An 18,356-nucleotide genomic window follows, 5' to 3' on the forward strand; every position below is an offset into this window, starting at 1 on the left:
AAATGACAATTTCTAACCCGTGAAAATGTTCAATGTCTTTTCTCTTGCATTATGAAATGATTTTTTGAAAAATATATGTATTTTATATAGGGACACGAATAGAGTGGACACAAATTCCTGTTGGTGCATATAACATTGAAATATCATTTGTATGGAACGATATGAAGCAGTATTATACAGGTAACATGTTAACCAACGGTGTCGTTTAGCTTAGCACTGCCGGAACAGTATATTCGTTTCTATCACATGTATTCATATATACAGTTTTGATTAAGCTGCAACATCTTGTACTGTTACACCACTGTCCCAGGTATTTTTCGTTTATTGTTTTGTATAGTGTGTTCTTGTGTTGTGCCGTTACTGCATTGTCCCAGATTAGGGGCGGGTGTCTGCCTTCAGATATGTTTAACCCTGCCACATTTTGTATGTGCCTGTTCCAAGTAAGGAGCCTGTAATACAGTGGTTGTCGTTTGTTGCTATATATCATATTTGTTTTCGTTTATTATTTTGTACATAAATCAGGCCGTTAGTTTTCTCGTTTGACATGTTTTACATTTGCCAACAGCGTACTATGCGATGTAAGTTTTCTCATTGTTGAAGGCCGTACAGTGACCAATGGTTGTTTGAACAAACCAAAGTAAATAAAGTACATAAAGGGCTCGGAATGAAAAATATGAACCAATCGAATGAGAAAACCAACAGTCTATTCCGAAAGACGTTTTTTAGACATCGAATTTACCTTTAAGGTATTGAGGAAAACAAATCAAAAGATCATTTTGAGGAATAGAGTATCGTTTCATCATTTCAGAAATATTTACTGAAGAAGGGGATCCAATTATAACAAGCAGCATAGGCGGTGATTCAAGAATATTTCAAACTAAAGACAGTCCGGTCAGTTATGGCGGAACTCTGTGGCATAATGATGCTTATGTTGCGATAATGCATGCCGAAGGACCATTGACACATCCGGTGATAGTGAAGGTTTGTAAAATGAATTGTTACACATTTATACAGGTGAACATTGAACAATAATGTTTATTTGTCACTCCTAGCATACTTGTATTTTGAACCCTTGAAATAAAACTGTGCAGTTCCGGGAGCATCAGGTGGCAGTGTCAGCTTTTAACATGTTCTTCAAATTCTATGAAAACAAAAATAAGGTTTTCCTTTCCCATTTTTATTTTTGATCAAAACGTATAATTCCAAAAGGCTTGTCGAAATCATTCATGACACAAAAGTATTACGTGACAAAAATAAAACCGACAGAAACAGCACTTTCCTAATAATAAGTGTGTTATTCTGTTATAATTCTCCTGTGCATCTAAAACAGTAAATCGCATTTCTTTTTATAAACAGGTGTACAGTTTTGCATCGAACAGTAATACTGGAATGAAGTATGTTTATTCTGTGCCCATCACCAGTGAGTTTTATTAGCATAATTAACTACTGATGCATATCCTTCTATTTGTCTACTATCTGATATTTTACTCTTAAATCGATTTATTGTGTCCTTGTACATATCTTAACAGATTAACAAAAGGCTTTTTTTCATATCAATTACTTACACCCAGTTATTTGCAATCGTCTTCGTTATTGACGTCAGGTTGGATGTTGACAGCACAATTAATGCCGATATCAAAATCTAGATGAATTTATGAATCTGAAAGAATATAGTGTGATATTTTTTATTAGATAGTTAACATAATGAGAAAGGAGAAGGCCTGGTAAGGGCTGATTTTGGCCTAAAATTAGAAGTTCATCTGATGAAAGATTTTTGACATTTTTCAAAACACACTTAAGTGTCTTCTTCAGTCGATTCAATAAGTTTATGTAAAAGATTTGAACTGGTTTGGTCATTAAAGACGCCTTAATTCTAGCTTAGATATGAAAAACCTATCAAAATGCCACAAACGTCACTTTTCAGATGTTCTTTTTTTTTGTCTGAAATGGCAGCATTCGTGTCATGCTCAACCTTTATATATGTTATGTATCATCATCAAATCCAACATATATTTAAATATTAAGACTGAACACACGTGCGGCCACTTCCATTTTTGACAAAAACCTTCTAAAAATAAGCACAAATGCTAAAATTGTGAAGATTTCAGTGATTTTGCACGAATTAATCATGCTAGAACCTGACGCATGTGCAGTGTAATGTCAAAAAACAAGCCCATATTTATGTAACAAAAGTATTTTTCTTTCCAATAAATAGCTAAAAAATTGAAAACAACACGTATTACATTTTTATCAAATTTTGGAAATACTATATTTTGGGGCCAAAAAGGGGTCTTACCGGGTCTACTCCTTTGTATAATAAAGTTACAAATTATGCTAAAATTTATAAACACATAAATGTGTATTTATTATATCATCAGGAAAGCTACTTTTGTAATTGAGGACTTTTTGCAACTGATTATATGCATGCATGCATGCATGCAGCTGTTATACTATAATTTAACTGTTAAACATAGGTTAAAGAAAGTATTGAAGTAAAACCTTTAATCTTTATTTTGAATATTTTATATATGTTTGATGCATTGAATTCTAGTATATAGATAAACCTTTTGTACGGCAAATGTAAAATGAAAAGATGAAAATAAACAATGAATCGATCACAACTAGCAATATTTACTTACACCAGTAGAAAACACTCGTATATATGCCGGTTAATAAATTATTAAGAAACAAACGAAGTGCTGGTGGACTATGGCATGGTATTGGTTGCAAAAATTTGATATTTTTCATTTAAATGCAATATTTTTTTATTTGAATGGTATATTTTTTCATTTAAATGCAATATTTTTTTATTCAGATGGTATAATTTTTCATTCAAATGGTATAATTTTTCATTCAAATGGTATAATTTTCGTTCAAATGCAATATTTTTTATTCAATTGGTATAGAATGTCATTTGAATGCAATATTTTTTATTCAATTGGTATAGTAGTTTGTTTATTTATATGCAATAATTGCATTATGGGAAATTCTTTGACGTCATAAGGTCAAATTTGCAACAACGTTTGTGATTGGTCGGTAATTGTTTGGATTTCTCCCCTTTCTTTCTAAACTTGAGTGACCAAGAATTAAAAAACGCGTCAGAATATCGCCCCTCTAACTAAATTTGGCGTTCGTGCGAGTTCGTGCACTGGCTGTTAATGTCAATAATGGCCAGGACGAGCAAAAAATGCGAGTGACAAGTAATAATAATTAATTTGACACACAACTTGTTCATGGATAGAAACAGATGCCTGCGTGCTTGGCAAAAACACCTCCAATGAAAAACTTTTCTGAAGAAACTCTCCTACAGTCTACACATTGAAATAAAAATAGGTTCAAATTTAGATATTTGTATAGAGATGAATATATATGCGAGTATTGGCAGTAATGGTTATGGTGTGTGTGTGAGGGTAGGGGTTTCAGATCAAAAATCGTTTCTATAATTCTATATCTTTTAGTTTTTACCATTTCACTCTATTCTTTATCCTTTATTATATTTGTCCTAAACATGTGTGACATATTTGCCACTGGACATAAGGCAACCAAAAGTCAATCAACGTATTCTGTATATTTCATCATTTCTTTATTATGTTATCTATAGGTTTGGTCCCGCCCCTTATCTATTTTTTGCACATTAGGGACGACATCAAAAGTTCAATGTAGGATAAAAAAAACTTAATTTATATAGTTTTTTTCACTGACCCCCTAACCCCCCCCCCCCCCTCCCCCCCCCCCCCCCCTTCTTAACTTAATTTGGGAAAAATTGATTGACCAATAAGGATATACATAAAATCGATGTTAATTAAACAAAACTTGCAGCAATTTTGACCCCCCCCCCCCTCCCCCCGAAACTATTTGAATTAAATTTTTTATCCTTCATTGATTTTCTGATGTCGTCCATTATCCTCTCTATGTAAACCCAATGCATGTCCTGATAAATGGTGACTAATGCATAGCATCATATGTGGTTATTAAAACAAGAAACATATTCATATTATAATAATAAATGTATGCTAGGACTTATAGATAGATGTCATTAGTCCCAGGTCATGTAATAAAGTAGGTCTTATAAAAATACAATAGAATTTTAATTTTGATGATTAAATATATGTTTATATATTTAATAATGCCATTTTTTTGGAAAAAAGGGTAGGGGCAAGGCATTTTTAAAACATATCAATGGGGCGCGTTTTGTTTTTTTTTGTTCTTCGGAAGTGAGCCAGAAGAAGTCCATTTCTGTTTTTTTTTTTTGCATTGGGAAGATCTTCTGGCTCTCTTCCACCTCTTCTTTTTTTGATAGGTTGACGGCAGAGGCACATAACAAACATGGCGTCGTTTAGTCTAAATGAAATTGATAAATTTATGAATGCAGATATATTAGAATGTGAGCTGTTTTATAAACGTTTTTATGGTATGACAGCCTTAGTAGGACATCCCTGTAGGACGATAAGCTGGATAAATATAAGAACTACACGGACAATAACAGTTAAGGGACGATTATTTGATATTCTAGGGAAGGGATTTTGATTGATTGGTGTTTAACGCTACTTTCAACACTATTGGGCTATTCTGTGGTGGTCAGTTGAAATTTATAGATGAAGGATGGGGAAGGGAAGAGAGAGCATTATTATTCATTTCAATCTGTCGCTAATCATGCCTATTTTCAGCTCTTACCAGGCAACCATATTCATATATGAAATCCTTCTGTCCCCCACCCCAACATAAAATAAATATCAAATGGTTTTCCTCTTATTTACCACAAGTTTAAATTGATTGATTGTTTGTTGCTAATTTTAACGCCCAGTGAAAACTATTTCATGCTTGTTCAGGAAAACACGAGTTTAGAAGTCACGTATATAATATAAAAATGAAGATATGAAATATGATTGCTAATAAGGCAACTATCCACCGGAGTTCAAATATGAAGTGTATGTAAGCAATTATAGATAAGATAAGATAAAATAAGAAAAAATTATTTTCAGTCGGGTTACATGAAATACTACAAACATAAGCTCTGTAGAGCTTTTTGCCGTCATGTAGACAAATGCTTTTTTGTAGACAATCGTAAGGCCTTCAACAATGACAAAAACCTGATACTGTAAAGTCGTCTATAAAAGGCCCGACATGAAAAGTGTGAACAATTCAAACGAAAAAACTAACAGCCAAATTATACATAACAAAACAATTTACAAAATATCAAATATGAGTCGAGACAGGAAACAACGACAACCACTAAACTACAGGCTCCATCCCTGGGACAGGCAAATAAAGAATATGGCAGGGTGGATATAAAAACGAAGATGTGGTATGAGTGCAAATGAGACAACTCTCCACAAGAGATCAAATGACACAGAAATCAACAGCTATAAATCACCGTACGGCCTTCGACAATAAGCAAAGCCTACACCGCATAGTCAGCTATAAAAGGCCCCGAAATCAAAAATGTAAAACAATTCAATCGAGAAAACTAACGGCCGAATTAATATACAAAAAAATGAACGAAACACAAATATGTATAACAAAGCAACAAACGGCAACCACTGAATTACAGGCTCCTGACTTGGGACAAGCACATACATACAGAATGTGGCGGGGTTAAACATGTTAGCGGGATCCCAATCCTCCCCTAATCTGGGACAGCGGTGTAACAGTACAACAACATGTTTGTGAGCAACCCATCCCGAAGCTGGGACAGTGGTGTAACAGTACAATAAAATAACAACCTGCACAAATCAGCAAATTAACTCAAAAGATCGGTACGAGACACCCAAAAAAACTAACATTAAGACAATAGACACAAAGCACCGACATAAGAGTATTTGCAATTACTGGAAGTTTGCTCAAACCTAATTACAACTGGTATTGAAATAAATCTTGTTCTCCCAGACTGAGTTATCAATCAGTACACAACGCGCGGCAAAGGATTTATTAAAAAAAGAAAACAGTCTGAGAAACGTCTTGTTTACGTTGTATATAGATATAAGAAGATGTGGTATGAGTGCCGATGAGACAACTCTCCGTCCAAGTCATAATTTGTAAATGTAAACCATTAAAGGTCAACGTACGGTCTTCAACACGGAGCCTTGGCTCAAAACGAACAGCAAGCTATAAAGGGCCCCCAAAAAATTAGTAGTGTAAAACCATTCAAACGGGAAAACCAACAGTGTCTAATCTATTTAAAAAAAAACGATATACTTGCATATAAATCCATATACAATGAAACGGTTTTTGAAAAGTGGACCGAACGTTTTGACCATCGATTAGATCAATCAGATCCAGAAGAAGACATTAGGAAATGTAATTCCGAGATTATTTATTTGTTCTATAGATATGGGTTAAAAGATGAAATATTTTTATTATTTCTGCTCCAAAGCTACAACAGATAGTGTGACAACAAACAAAATGACAACAGCAGCACTGACAACCACTCCAATGACCACAACAACCGTCAAAACAACTGAGACAGCAACTGTTGCTATCGCAACAAATGATGGGGAAGATTCTACACAAGCACATATGACATTTGCCACAGAACCCATTGAAACAACAACCATAGAAAAGATAAATGATGTGACAACAGTAGAAGCAACAAATACAAACGCAACAACAGAAACAACACTTACTTTTAATTGTGAGTTTAGACAAGTATTAATTTCAGCAAATTTATATAGAATATCTTGTGTTCTTATCGATTGCAAAGCATGCATTATGCGACAGTAAGACTGACTCTTCCAAAAGCAAAATAGACATAAAAAAAACATATGATCTAGCTAGATTTTGCACATGACTTAATAGTTTTGGGTTATACCACCTTTGGTTCCCCTATTTGAGTCCATTTTGGTCATATAGCTACTCCCGTATTTATGTACTTTTACATCCCTGGCTTTCAAATCGGGATTGAGCATTCTAATGAAGGTAAATCATGAGAGGCGCATATAGTATTATTTTGTGTTAAGTTTTACTTTAATTATTACATATATAGTTCTAATAAAATTATTACATGTATTTCTAATAAAATTATTACATATATATTTTTTCCAAGATCTGTAAATATAAAAAATGAATGCTTTGTTTGTACGAAATGAAATCAGGTGTTGATCAAATTTTTAGCTTTCACGCTTCATGCTAAATGTGATCGTCGCTTGCATTAATTTTGTGTAAATTTGAAAATAAACATATTCAATTCTATAATACGTATGAATTTGAAATTTATGATACTACAGAGACAGGACACACCTAGATCGCTTCCCGTAATAGATCGACTCCATATGTCCACTTCTATAAATCTGACATTGATAATTTTTTTTTTATCATACTTCTGTCTTTGGTACTAACTTCTAGATGTAATTGCCTACCACTAGGTCCATGCAACTGCAGGTGGACGTCCGGTCTTCGAGTTTACTATCCACCTGAATGTATTTTTTTTAATTGCATGTTTTAAATGATGCATCCTTCAGGCAAATTTTCATTTTATAAACGATTTAATTTTTTTATTAAACTATTGAAACAACTCTATTTAGCACATTTTGCATTGGTTAATCTTAATCGATCTAATTGGATTCTTTTGTTCAAAATTCAACCTTCCAAACTTGTGTTCTTCGGGATTTCCGGATGAAGATAACTTCAATTTGTGTATTTTGACAAAAGTTGGGTTTACTAACAAAGTAGCGTTATTTTTCATGTTTTTTATTTTCTTTCTAACTTTCAGAGAACCTATTAAAACATGTAGTTAGAACAGATTTAAAATCTATATTTCAATGAACTAAGAAGCTCTGGTTCAGTATACTTTTGAAGATAGCTGCACTTTTTACAATCTTTACAAACTTCCGTATTTTTAAAAAGTATAAGATCTTTTTTTGATTACTGAAATTGAATCGTCGATCAAATTTGAGTCCGGAAAATTGCTCTTTAGCAGATCGGACATTTCATTTTTAACCCTTTCTCATTTTTTTGTCCATTATACAAACTCATGTAAGACATGCTCCATGAAAGTGAATTTGGTCCTAGTCATTATTTGCAATTACTGGAAGTTTGCTCAAACCTAATTACAACTGGTATTGAAATAAATCTTGTTCTCCCAGACTGAGTTATCAATCAGTACACAACGCGCGGCAAAGGATTTATTAAAAAAAGAAAACAGTCTGAGAAACGTCTTGTTTACGTTGTATATAGATATAAGAAGATGTGGTATGAGTGTCGATGAGACAACTCTCCATCCAAGTCATAATTTGTAAATGTAAACCATTAAAGGTCAACGTACGGTCTTCAACACGGAGCCTTGGCTCAAAACGAACAGCAAGCTATAAAGGGCCCCCAAAAAATTAGTAGTGTAAAACCATTCAAACGGGAAAACCAACAGTGTCTAATCTATTTAAAAAAAAACGATATACTTGCATATAAATCCATATACAATGAAACGGTTTTTGAAAAGTGGACCGAACGTTTTGACCATCGAAATTTTGCAATAGAAATACTAGTTATGACCACAAGACTTTAACAGCCAGTGCAGGACTCGCACGAACGTTAGATTTAGTTAGAGGGGCGATATTCTGACGCATTTTTTAATTCTTGGTCACCCATGTTTAGAAAGAAAGGGGAGAAATCCAAACAATTTCCGACCAATCACAAACGTTGTTGCAAATTTGACCTTATGGCGTCAAAGAATTTCCCATAATGCAATTATTGCATATAAATAAAAAACTACTATATCAATTGAATAAAAAATATTGCATTCAAATGACATTTTATACCTAATGAATAAAAACTATTGCATTTGAATAAAAATTATACCATTTGAATGAAAAATTATACCATTTGAATGAAAAATTATACCATTTGAATGAAAAATTATACCATTTGAATAAAAAATATTGCATTTAAATGAAAAAATATACCATTCAAATAAAAAAATATTGCATTTAAATGAAGAAATATACCAATTAAATAAGAAATATTGCATTTAAATGAAAAATATCAAATTTTTGCAACCAATACCATGCCATAGTGGACTGTAAGTTCCCATTGTTATCATTAGCTCAGTAGTATGTGCCTCTGACATGATTCAAAACATACCGTTCTTACATTGTTCGGTGGTAGATTTAGAAATAAAAGAGAAAATTAGGTTCTGATTCTTCATGACGTTGACTTTTGGTTGAATTCTGCATTTTTTACGGGTTCCTTTTTCCCTTTTTCTCAAATGGAGTATCTTTTAATTCAAAGCTTATGATGATATTATTTATCATTTTAACAAATAACTTCAAATCAGATCCAGAAGAAGACATTAGGAAATGTAATTCCGAGATTATTTATTTGTTCTATAGATATGGGTTAAAAGATGAAATATTTTTATTATTTCTGCTCCAAAGCTACAACAGATAGTGTGACAACAAACAAAATGACAACAGCAGCACTGACAACCACTCCAATGACCACAACAACCGTCAAAACAACTGAGACAGCAACTGTTGCTATCGCAACAAATGATGGGGAAGATTCTACACAAGCACATATGACATTTGCCACAGAACCCATTGAAACAACAACCATGGAAAAGATAAATGATGTGACAACAGTAGAAGCAACAAATACAAACGCAACAACAGAAACAACACTTACTTTTAATTGTGAGTTTAGACAAGTATTAATTTCAGCAAATTTATATAGAATATCTTGTGTTCTTATCGATTGCAAAGCATGCATTATGCGACAGTAAGACTGACTCTTCCAAAAGCAAAATAGACATAAAAAAAACATATGATCTAGCTAGATTTTGCACATGACTTAATAGTTTTGGGTTATACCACCTTTGGTTCCCCTATTTGAGTCCATTTTGGTCATATAGCTACTCCCGTATTTATGTACTTTTACATCCCTGGCTTTCAAATCGGGATTGAGCATTCTAATGAAGGTAAATCATGAGAGGCGCATATAGTATTATTTTGTGTTAAGTTTTACTTTAATTATTACATATATAGTTCTAATAAAATTATTACATGTATTTCTAATAAAATTATTACATATATATTTTTTCCAAGATCTGTAAATATAAAAAATGAATGCTTTGTTTGTACGAAATGAAATCAGGTGTTGATCAAATTTTTAGCTTTCACGCTTCATGCTAAATGTGATCGTCGCTTGCATTAATTTTGTGTAAATTTGAAAATAAACATATTCAATTCTATAATACGTATGAATTTGAAATTTATGATACTACAGAGACAGGACACACCTAGATCGCTTCCCGTAATAGATCGACTCCATATGTCCACTTCTATAAATCTGACATTGATAATTTTTTTTTTATCATACTTCTGTCTTTGGTACTAACTTCTAGATGTAATTGCCTACCACTAGGTCCATGCAACTGCAGGTGGACGTCCGGTCTTCGAGTTTACTATCCACCTGAATGTATTTTTTTTAATTGCATGTTTTAAATGATGCATCCTTCAGGCAAATTTTCATTTTATAAACGATTTAATTTTTTTATTAAACTATTGAAACAACTCTATTTAGCACATTTTGCATTGGTTAATCTTAATCGATCTAATTGGATTCTTTTGTTCAAAATTCAACCTTCCAAACTTGTGTTCTTCGGGATTTCCGGATGAAGATAACTTCAATTTGTGTATTTTGACAAAAGTTGGGTTTACTAACAAAGTAGCGTTATTTTTCATGTTTTTTATTTTCTTTCTAACTTTCAGAGAACCTATTAAAACATGTAGTTCGAACAGATTTAAAATCTATATTTCAATGAACTTAGAAGCTCTGGTTCAGTATACTTTTGAAGATATCTGCACTTTTTACAATCTTTACAAACTTCCGTATTTTTAAAAAGTATAAGATCTTTTTTTGATTACTGAAATTGAATCGTCGATCAAATTTGAGTCCGGAAAATTGCTCTTTAGCAGATCGGACATTTCGTTTTTAACCCTTTCTCATTTTTTTGTCCATTATACAAACTCATGTAAGACATGCTCCATGAAAGTGAATTTGGTCCTAGTCATTGTGGGAAAAGATATCTATTTGAAAGGGACAGAGAGGAGTTATACTTAAATACTATCTAAACTTGTTCATATCCAATGCCTCTCTATCAGGAATATAAATAAAACAAATTTAGATAAATTAATTCATTGAATTGAGTTGCATTAATAGATAGACTTACTCCTAATATTACTTCTAACCAAACGTCAATGTATGCATGTTGAATGCTTTATTTTTTATTGGGAGGGGCTCATTACTCTTCTGTCAGCTCTACTGGCTTACAAGCGTCGTGCAAATACTGATTGAGTTCATTGTAGTTTTGATGTCCGCCTTCGATTCGTAGCTAGTTTGTTGCATTTGACTGATCTCACTTTAATACTTATAAACAATCTTTGCTTTAAATTTCAAATCAGGTTTAACCCATAATATTGTTTAAGAAAATGCCTGTACCAAGTTTTTTTTTCGTTCTTTCCGTTGGTTGGTGGTTTTAAATGAATTTCCGATTTCTCAATTAACCTTGGAGTCGGTGTTTTTAAATACTTTTTTGGACGATTACATTTTGATAATTTATTATAATTTTTCATTTTTGTCAGAGACCTTATTGAAACATGTAGATCAAACAGATGTAAAACTTATATTTCAATGAACTTAGATGCACTTCTTATAATGTATATCTTTGTTAGTTATAGAAGAGCTGATCATGACCGTTGTCTAACTGTAAAGATTTATATTTCAGTGATATACGTGTATGCATTTAGTGGATTTCTGGTATTAGTAGTATTGATTACAATAGTAGTTCTGATAATATACAGGAAGAAAATGAAAAAGTAAGTTTATTTACATTTGTTCACATGAAATCTACTGTATAAGTGTTTAGGTACCATAAATTTAACTCTATTGAAACTTCTTGTATAACCCTTTTTTATTATACCTCGTTTTAATAGAAAGGACTATACTGGTTTATCACCGTAGCAACAAATCAGAGCTTTTTGATATTTGGTACCTTTTGTCATTTTGGTCAGTTTTACTGTGTAACATATTTTGTTTACTTATCTAATTCCTGATTACCATATACCTCCAAATTGCTACATATTTTAAAAATAGAAATTTCTTTTGCATTTTCATAAGTAGGTACAAATCATGTGATATTTTGTACCAAGTTTTAAGTACTGGTAGGCTAAAGTGTGTACTTATCTCAGTGTTTTATCAGTAAAATTTGGGAAATGTGATCTAACATGATCTAACAAAGAACGTCTTTTAAATTATAGATTCATTAAAATTTCCCAATTAAATTATCCCAGTTATTCATATGAAGCTGACTTCATATAGGAACTTCTTAGAAAGAAAGAAAAGAAGTTAGCAGTATCCTTTAACTTTACTTTCCGCTATATAGATGATGTTCTTTCACTTAATAATTCAAAATTTGATGACTTTGTTGAACGCATCTGTCCCATCGAATTTGAGATAAAGGATACACAGATACAATTAAGTCTGCCTCATATCTTGACTTACATCTAGAAATTGACAGTAAGGGTCGGTTGAGAACAAAACTTTGCTACAAAAGAGATGATTTCAGTCTTTAGTTTTCAATGTTGTGTTTTGTGGACTGCTGTTTGTTTGTCTTATTTTGTTTTTGTCAAGGCGTTGTCAGTTTATTTTTGACTTGTAGTCCCTTTGGTATCTTTCGCCTCTTTTTTTTCCCCAAAAAATGGTAAAAGTTGCATTAAGGTTTTTAGTAGAAAAATTAGTTGTGCCCCCAATAAAGGTTCTTAGCTTATGCACTGTCAGTGTGGGTTGTTGTTACAAGTAAATATATAGTAGTCGGCAACTACCCTTTTCAACGCTCCCGCACTTTAATTTCCTAAAACTGCCAGTTCTTGAGCAGCCATTATTCAATCAACCGATGAATCTGCAGAGATATTTGACAAAATAACATAGATTTTCTGTATGCAAAGTCCACTATTGGTAGGAAGGAGGTGTGCTAAGAACTTTTTCCAGTCAAAGAAATTAGATATTACAAAATCAGATAATTTTAGCTTAAAGATAATAGTCAAGTGTGTAATTGTTAAGTAAATTGTAATGTCTTTGAAATATTACGAATATTTTACGCACATTTAAGTCGAAATATGTACAAAAAAAAATACAAAAATTTTAATTCAAAAAAAATCATTCAGGGCACCGCAAAACCGTGTTCTTTTATGCTTTTGTTGCTTTCAGTGTAAAATTGTAATGTTGACTGCCAAATATTTAAGTCCATTCATCATTACAATACGAAAAGAATCAAACTTTTGTCTTTAAATAATTCCTTGATCTTGTAGAAGCTTCTGTCAAATTTCCATAACACTCCATATGGTATAACGAGGCAAAGCGTGATTTAAAAAAAATAATCCCAGGCTGTATCCATTCAGCCAAATACTGAAAAAATGAGAAAAACAAATATTTAAAAAAAATCAACCCTAAAGCTTTCTCCAAAGATTGATTAAATTACAAAAAGGTTGCCAAAGTTATCGATGTCTCAAAACATTATATCCAGTCACAATCTTAATGTTTAAGACACATTAGCTGCGAGGTTGACAAAAAATCATAATACGATTGTTTTATATCAAACATTTTCATAAGCGGAAATGTGAAATAAGCAGATGTTTTGGTTAATTTTATAAAACTTAGCTAAAAAACATTGCTGATGTATTATTGGCTTATTGTTTGACTCCGTATGGGCGACGCATGTGTTAAGTATGTTAATTCATTTTGGGGCCCTTTATAGCTTGCTGTTCGGTGTTGAAGGCCGTACTTTGACCTATAATTGTTTACTCATTACACATTGTGACTTGGATGGAGAGTTGTCGCATTGGCACTCATACTACATCTTCTTATTTCTAATTACTAGTAGTTATTAAAAGGGAGAGCGGGTCAACATTGGAAAGTTAAACAAGGCAGTAGTCGAGAGGAACCCTTTCGATCTTCTGTATGGTTGATTAGATGGCGTTTAGTCTTAAATACGCCCCAAACGTCGATAATCATATCGAGTCCTTGCATTGTTAATTGTTAATGACTTTTTATAATTTGGATAGACGTTTTAGTATGTTATAAATTAAAAATGAGAATTTGAATCGAATCGGCGAACATGATTTTGATTGCTCATGCCCCATTTTATTGCAAAAAAATACGTCCTTTTTTTGTGAAAATTCACAAAAAACAATTCATTACTGACAAATTTAAAGTGAAGGATTTAAATCAATTCAAAGTTTATTGCAACCGATGACAAATCAAAACAATACACAAAAATATCATATTTCTGCCTCAGCCTTAAAAATCGCCTTCTTGCCACAAATGATATTGTATTAGGGTATCCAATCTAATATGTCGCATTATTTGTCGCTTTATTAAATGAACGCCAGTTGGTATGCTGATATCTGTTGCAACATCGTTAATTCAATGATTACGAAACAACAACGAAGAACCAATATTGACAACGCGCTGTACAAAGTTGAACACCATCTTAAAATTCAAAGTGACAATAGAACTTGCCTGGCTGGATAAAAAAAAACTTCACCACACACTGCACCTAAATTTAGACCCCACCACCGTTGTCGACGCCAACAATGTAATGAAGGATCGATATGTCTCGCTTCCGTGATAAATATGATATGACAAAAATTAATTGAGTTGGTACTTGCATGTTTAAAAACTTTCGAAAGAATGATCTAAACTTATATATTTTTTACTGAAAACGCTAGGAAGGGTATTTTCCTTGACATTATATCTGCTTTTATTGTGACATCATGGTTAAAAACATTTAACCCCATAAAAATGGTAATCTTAAATTAAATGGTCAAAAGTATATAAAAAGTTAAATCATGAGAGCCATATAATAAACCAAGGCTTAAAGTTGCTCCTACCATATGTTGAAACATTATTAATCCAGTTTCGAATGAAAATGATATATTTTGCAGTTTTTTTAATGAAGGACCTTGAAATGTGCTGATGTAAACAAAATGATGTCTCAATACTGAAGTTAATACTGTTTGTGTTTATAAGCAACTATGTTGTGGTATTTTAAAATATTACTTCAAGAGTCCGATTATTCTGCGGTAAACAAGGCCAATGATCATTGACACACACATACACACACACTCGCCGTGCCAGATATGGACTGAATCAACTAATGTTATGTTATAGGGAAAAGTGCACAACTGGCAATGCTAGAGATCAAACAACTATTCTGATGTGTTCATTTCAGAAACCTCGAAAACATGTATATCATTGTGACGATTAATATTCGTCAACTTTTTCATGATTGTCAACATAAAATTGGAGTATTGTTTATTTCAGTCATTCTTTTGCTGAATTCACCTGCCGAATGAATGTTCACTAAAAATTACTGTAACACCTTGAAAGATATTTTTCTTTTTTTTTCTTACAGTGCTGTCAGGACCATCACCGTCAAAAGTTTGCACAATGATATGAAAGATCCATTTTTTATCAAAAGAAAATGACTAAAGGCTCGTGTTTGCAATATGATTTTTTTATGTATGTAACACTATTATTCGTTCTAACTGAAAGTGTATTTCTTACTTGTACTATTATAATTACTCTATATTTAACATTTTCATATCTAGAACTACACAATGTCTCATCTGAACAAATAGAAAGGCATTTCCATACAAGATATCTTATTACTTGCATCCAAATAAATGTATTATTGTTAAGTTTGAGTACGTTTGTATATTTGTGGAATTTTTCTCATACTGAATGTTATTTTACTTATTTTTTATTTTTTTATTAAAGTTCTTTATGAATGTTGTTGAATCATAAAAACCTTTGTAAGACCATATTTTCCTAATATGATATATATATATATATATATATATATACAAGTCTAAATTGAAAACAACGTTCAAACCTATATTTGCGTTGGATAAAAACCGCAATTTTTATACGTGTGCATGCAAAACAAATTTCTTGGTAGAGGGGTCTAAATAACATATCCAAGATGTACCTAGATGTCGATATCGTCGATATTGGCAATGTCGACACGATATCGAATCGATATCGATATTTGCTTCAAACATCCATGACTCACCAAGACATACCCAGATGTCGATATTGTCGATATCGACAATGTCAACACGATATCGAATCGATATCGACTTTTGCTTAAGACATCTATGACAAACCCAGACATACAAGATGTCGATATCGTATGGCAAGAAAGTAAAAAAAGAAGGGCAATCAAGAGATAAAGACTAACACAGGACAAACAAACACACAATCACAATTTGGCCATTTTGAATTATGAAAGTAATAATGAAAATGATGCTAAGGCATTTTAATATGATATTACAAATTGAATTTGTTGTTTATTAACACATAATTTCACATGGATATTAGGATCATAAATTCCTTCTTATATTTGTTACATGAAACAGTAAAACATATCACTAATTTGTGTGCTTATAAATTTAAATCGTGTTCTTGTACTTTGTCCGCTTTTCATTTTTCACCAACTTATCCTCGTTGTTAAATGGAATAGATTAAGACTTCCGTGTGGCATATGCTTTGTTGCATGCTTGAATTTTGAAATAAAATAAATGTCTTTTCTTAGGCTTCGGTATTCAATGTGTTAAATGCAACAAATTTGTGTGGATTCACATTTTGTTTGCACCATTTATCAATATGATTCTTGAGGTGCATTTTGTCTACAAGCATTATTAGACTCGCTAAGAACTTCCAGGAGATCGTGCTTTGCCGGCTGTTTACAAATCGTTTAAAGTGACATGCATCATCATATGAATAGTAAAATTGTGTGCCAAAGCGATATCAGTTCGTTTATGTTTATTGTTTTAAACATTAATTAGGCCGTTTGTTTTCACATTTGAATTGTTTTACATTTGTTATTGCAGGGCTTTCATAGTTTACTATGCGGTGTGGGTTTTGCTAAGGCCTTACGGTGACCTATAATTGTTAACTTCTATGTCATTTGGTCTCAGGTAGAGAGTTGTTAATATATACCAATAACTGAAAACGACGATTATACTAAAACATGTAAAAAAGAAAACTGGTAAAACATTTGTTCAATTTTTAACTGATGATATGTGCATTTTAGACATATACGTGGAGATTGAATGTAATGGGAAATATTGGTCTTAATCTCAACAATATCTTTATGAGTATACTGTTAATTTTCGTCGTCAACTTCTTAAGCGGAATTTGTTATTACCTTTAAACCATTGCTATCACAATGAATAAGCACTAGATGTTTCAGCTTTAAAATTTGATACTGACAGATTAAATTTGTAGAATATTTGTCTTTAACATACATATAAGTAAGCGAGCTAAGAGCAACTGTAATGCTACATATGTATTTTTTGACAAGACACTTGCAATAAATGGGTACAAATGAAACAAATTAAGATATAGGAAACACGTTTTAGATAAATAAAAAGAACAAATTTAAAAGGAATTTTTAAATGCTGATCTTGCGAGATGAACAAGCAAAATCTACATTTACATAAAATGTTTACAAAGTAAGCATATTAAGAGGAAAATGACTAGAAATTTTTGACATAAACATATGACCTAAGCGGAAAAAAAATTCTGATTTTGAATCAATATTGTTGTTATTGACTCTTGTATGAAATGAATACAAAGTTATGAATCAAAACAACACATTACAAGGGAAAATTTAAATGTCGATATCGAATCGATATCGTCAATATCGACGATATCGACTCAAGTTTAAGATGAATACAACGTAAAATCTATACAAAGTAAAGAACGGATGCTACACATTACAAGGGAATTTAAATGTCGATATCGAATCGATATTGACAATATAATCAAAGGAATAATTGTGTATACAAATAAAAAAAATGCATTTAAAGTGATGAATCAAATCAATATATTTAATATGGTTTAAGATGAACACAACGTAAATTCTATACAAAGTAAAGAATGGATACATCATTACATGGGAAATTGAAATGTCGATGTCGATTCGATATCGTCGATATCGATGATTTCGACAACATTTACTAAGGAATAATGAAAAGAATAGAACCTTATAATGCTTTAAGCAGATTAAGTGAATTGTCGATATGGATTGGATATCGTCGATATCGTTGATATCGACACCTACAGATGAACCAGCACAACTTACTATTATTTATGAAGTAAATAAATGGGGTTTTATTGGAATTACGTGAACATCGATATCGTTACGATATCGTCGATAACATTGATATCGACACATACAGATGGAACCAGGGCAACTGGTGAAGTAGATGACTGGAGTATATAGTGATTAAGGATGTATTCTTCTGACGTTTCCGTCTCGTTGAAATCTCGTTCTGGAATTATTTTCAAAACATGCGATA

At 32.1% G+C, this 18,356-nt stretch overlaps 1 protein-coding gene across 7 annotated transcripts in view; it reads left to right on the top strand.

Annotated features, from left to right (window-relative positions):
• Window positions 1–18,356, top strand: part of LOC127737462 (A disintegrin and metalloproteinase with thrombospondin motifs 18-like) — a 270,986-nt gene that overhangs the window by 156,959 nt on the left and 95,671 nt on the right. For 6 of the 7 annotated variants that reach the window (XM_052248167.1, XM_052248170.1, XM_052248169.1 and 3 more), the window contains 7 exons: window positions 91–180; window positions 809–981; window positions 1,357–1,420; window positions 6,374–6,631; window positions 9,366–9,623; window positions 11,717–11,807; window positions 15,404–15,782. The exons of the other annotated variant lie outside the window; for it this stretch is intronic. In XM_052248167.1, coding sequence (XP_052104127.1) covers window positions 91–180; window positions 809–981; window positions 1,357–1,420; window positions 6,374–6,631; window positions 9,366–9,623; window positions 11,717–11,807; window positions 15,404–15,476 — 1,007 coding nt within the window. In that variant the 3' untranslated portion in view covers window positions 15,477–15,782. Of the gene's footprint in view, window positions 1–90; window positions 181–808; window positions 982–1,356; window positions 1,421–6,373; window positions 6,632–9,365; window positions 9,624–11,716; window positions 11,808–15,403; window positions 15,783–18,356 lie in introns of those variants that run through there. 7 annotated transcript variants of the gene reach the window in all.

The sequence above is a fragment of the Mytilus californianus genome, unplaced genomic scaffold, assembly GCF_021869535.1.
Source record: "Mytilus californianus isolate M0D057914Y unplaced genomic scaffold, xbMytCali1.0.p SCAF_4, whole genome shotgun sequence".
In the NCBI taxonomy this organism is placed as follows: Eukaryota; Metazoa; Mollusca; class Bivalvia; order Mytilida; family Mytilidae; genus Mytilus; species Mytilus californianus.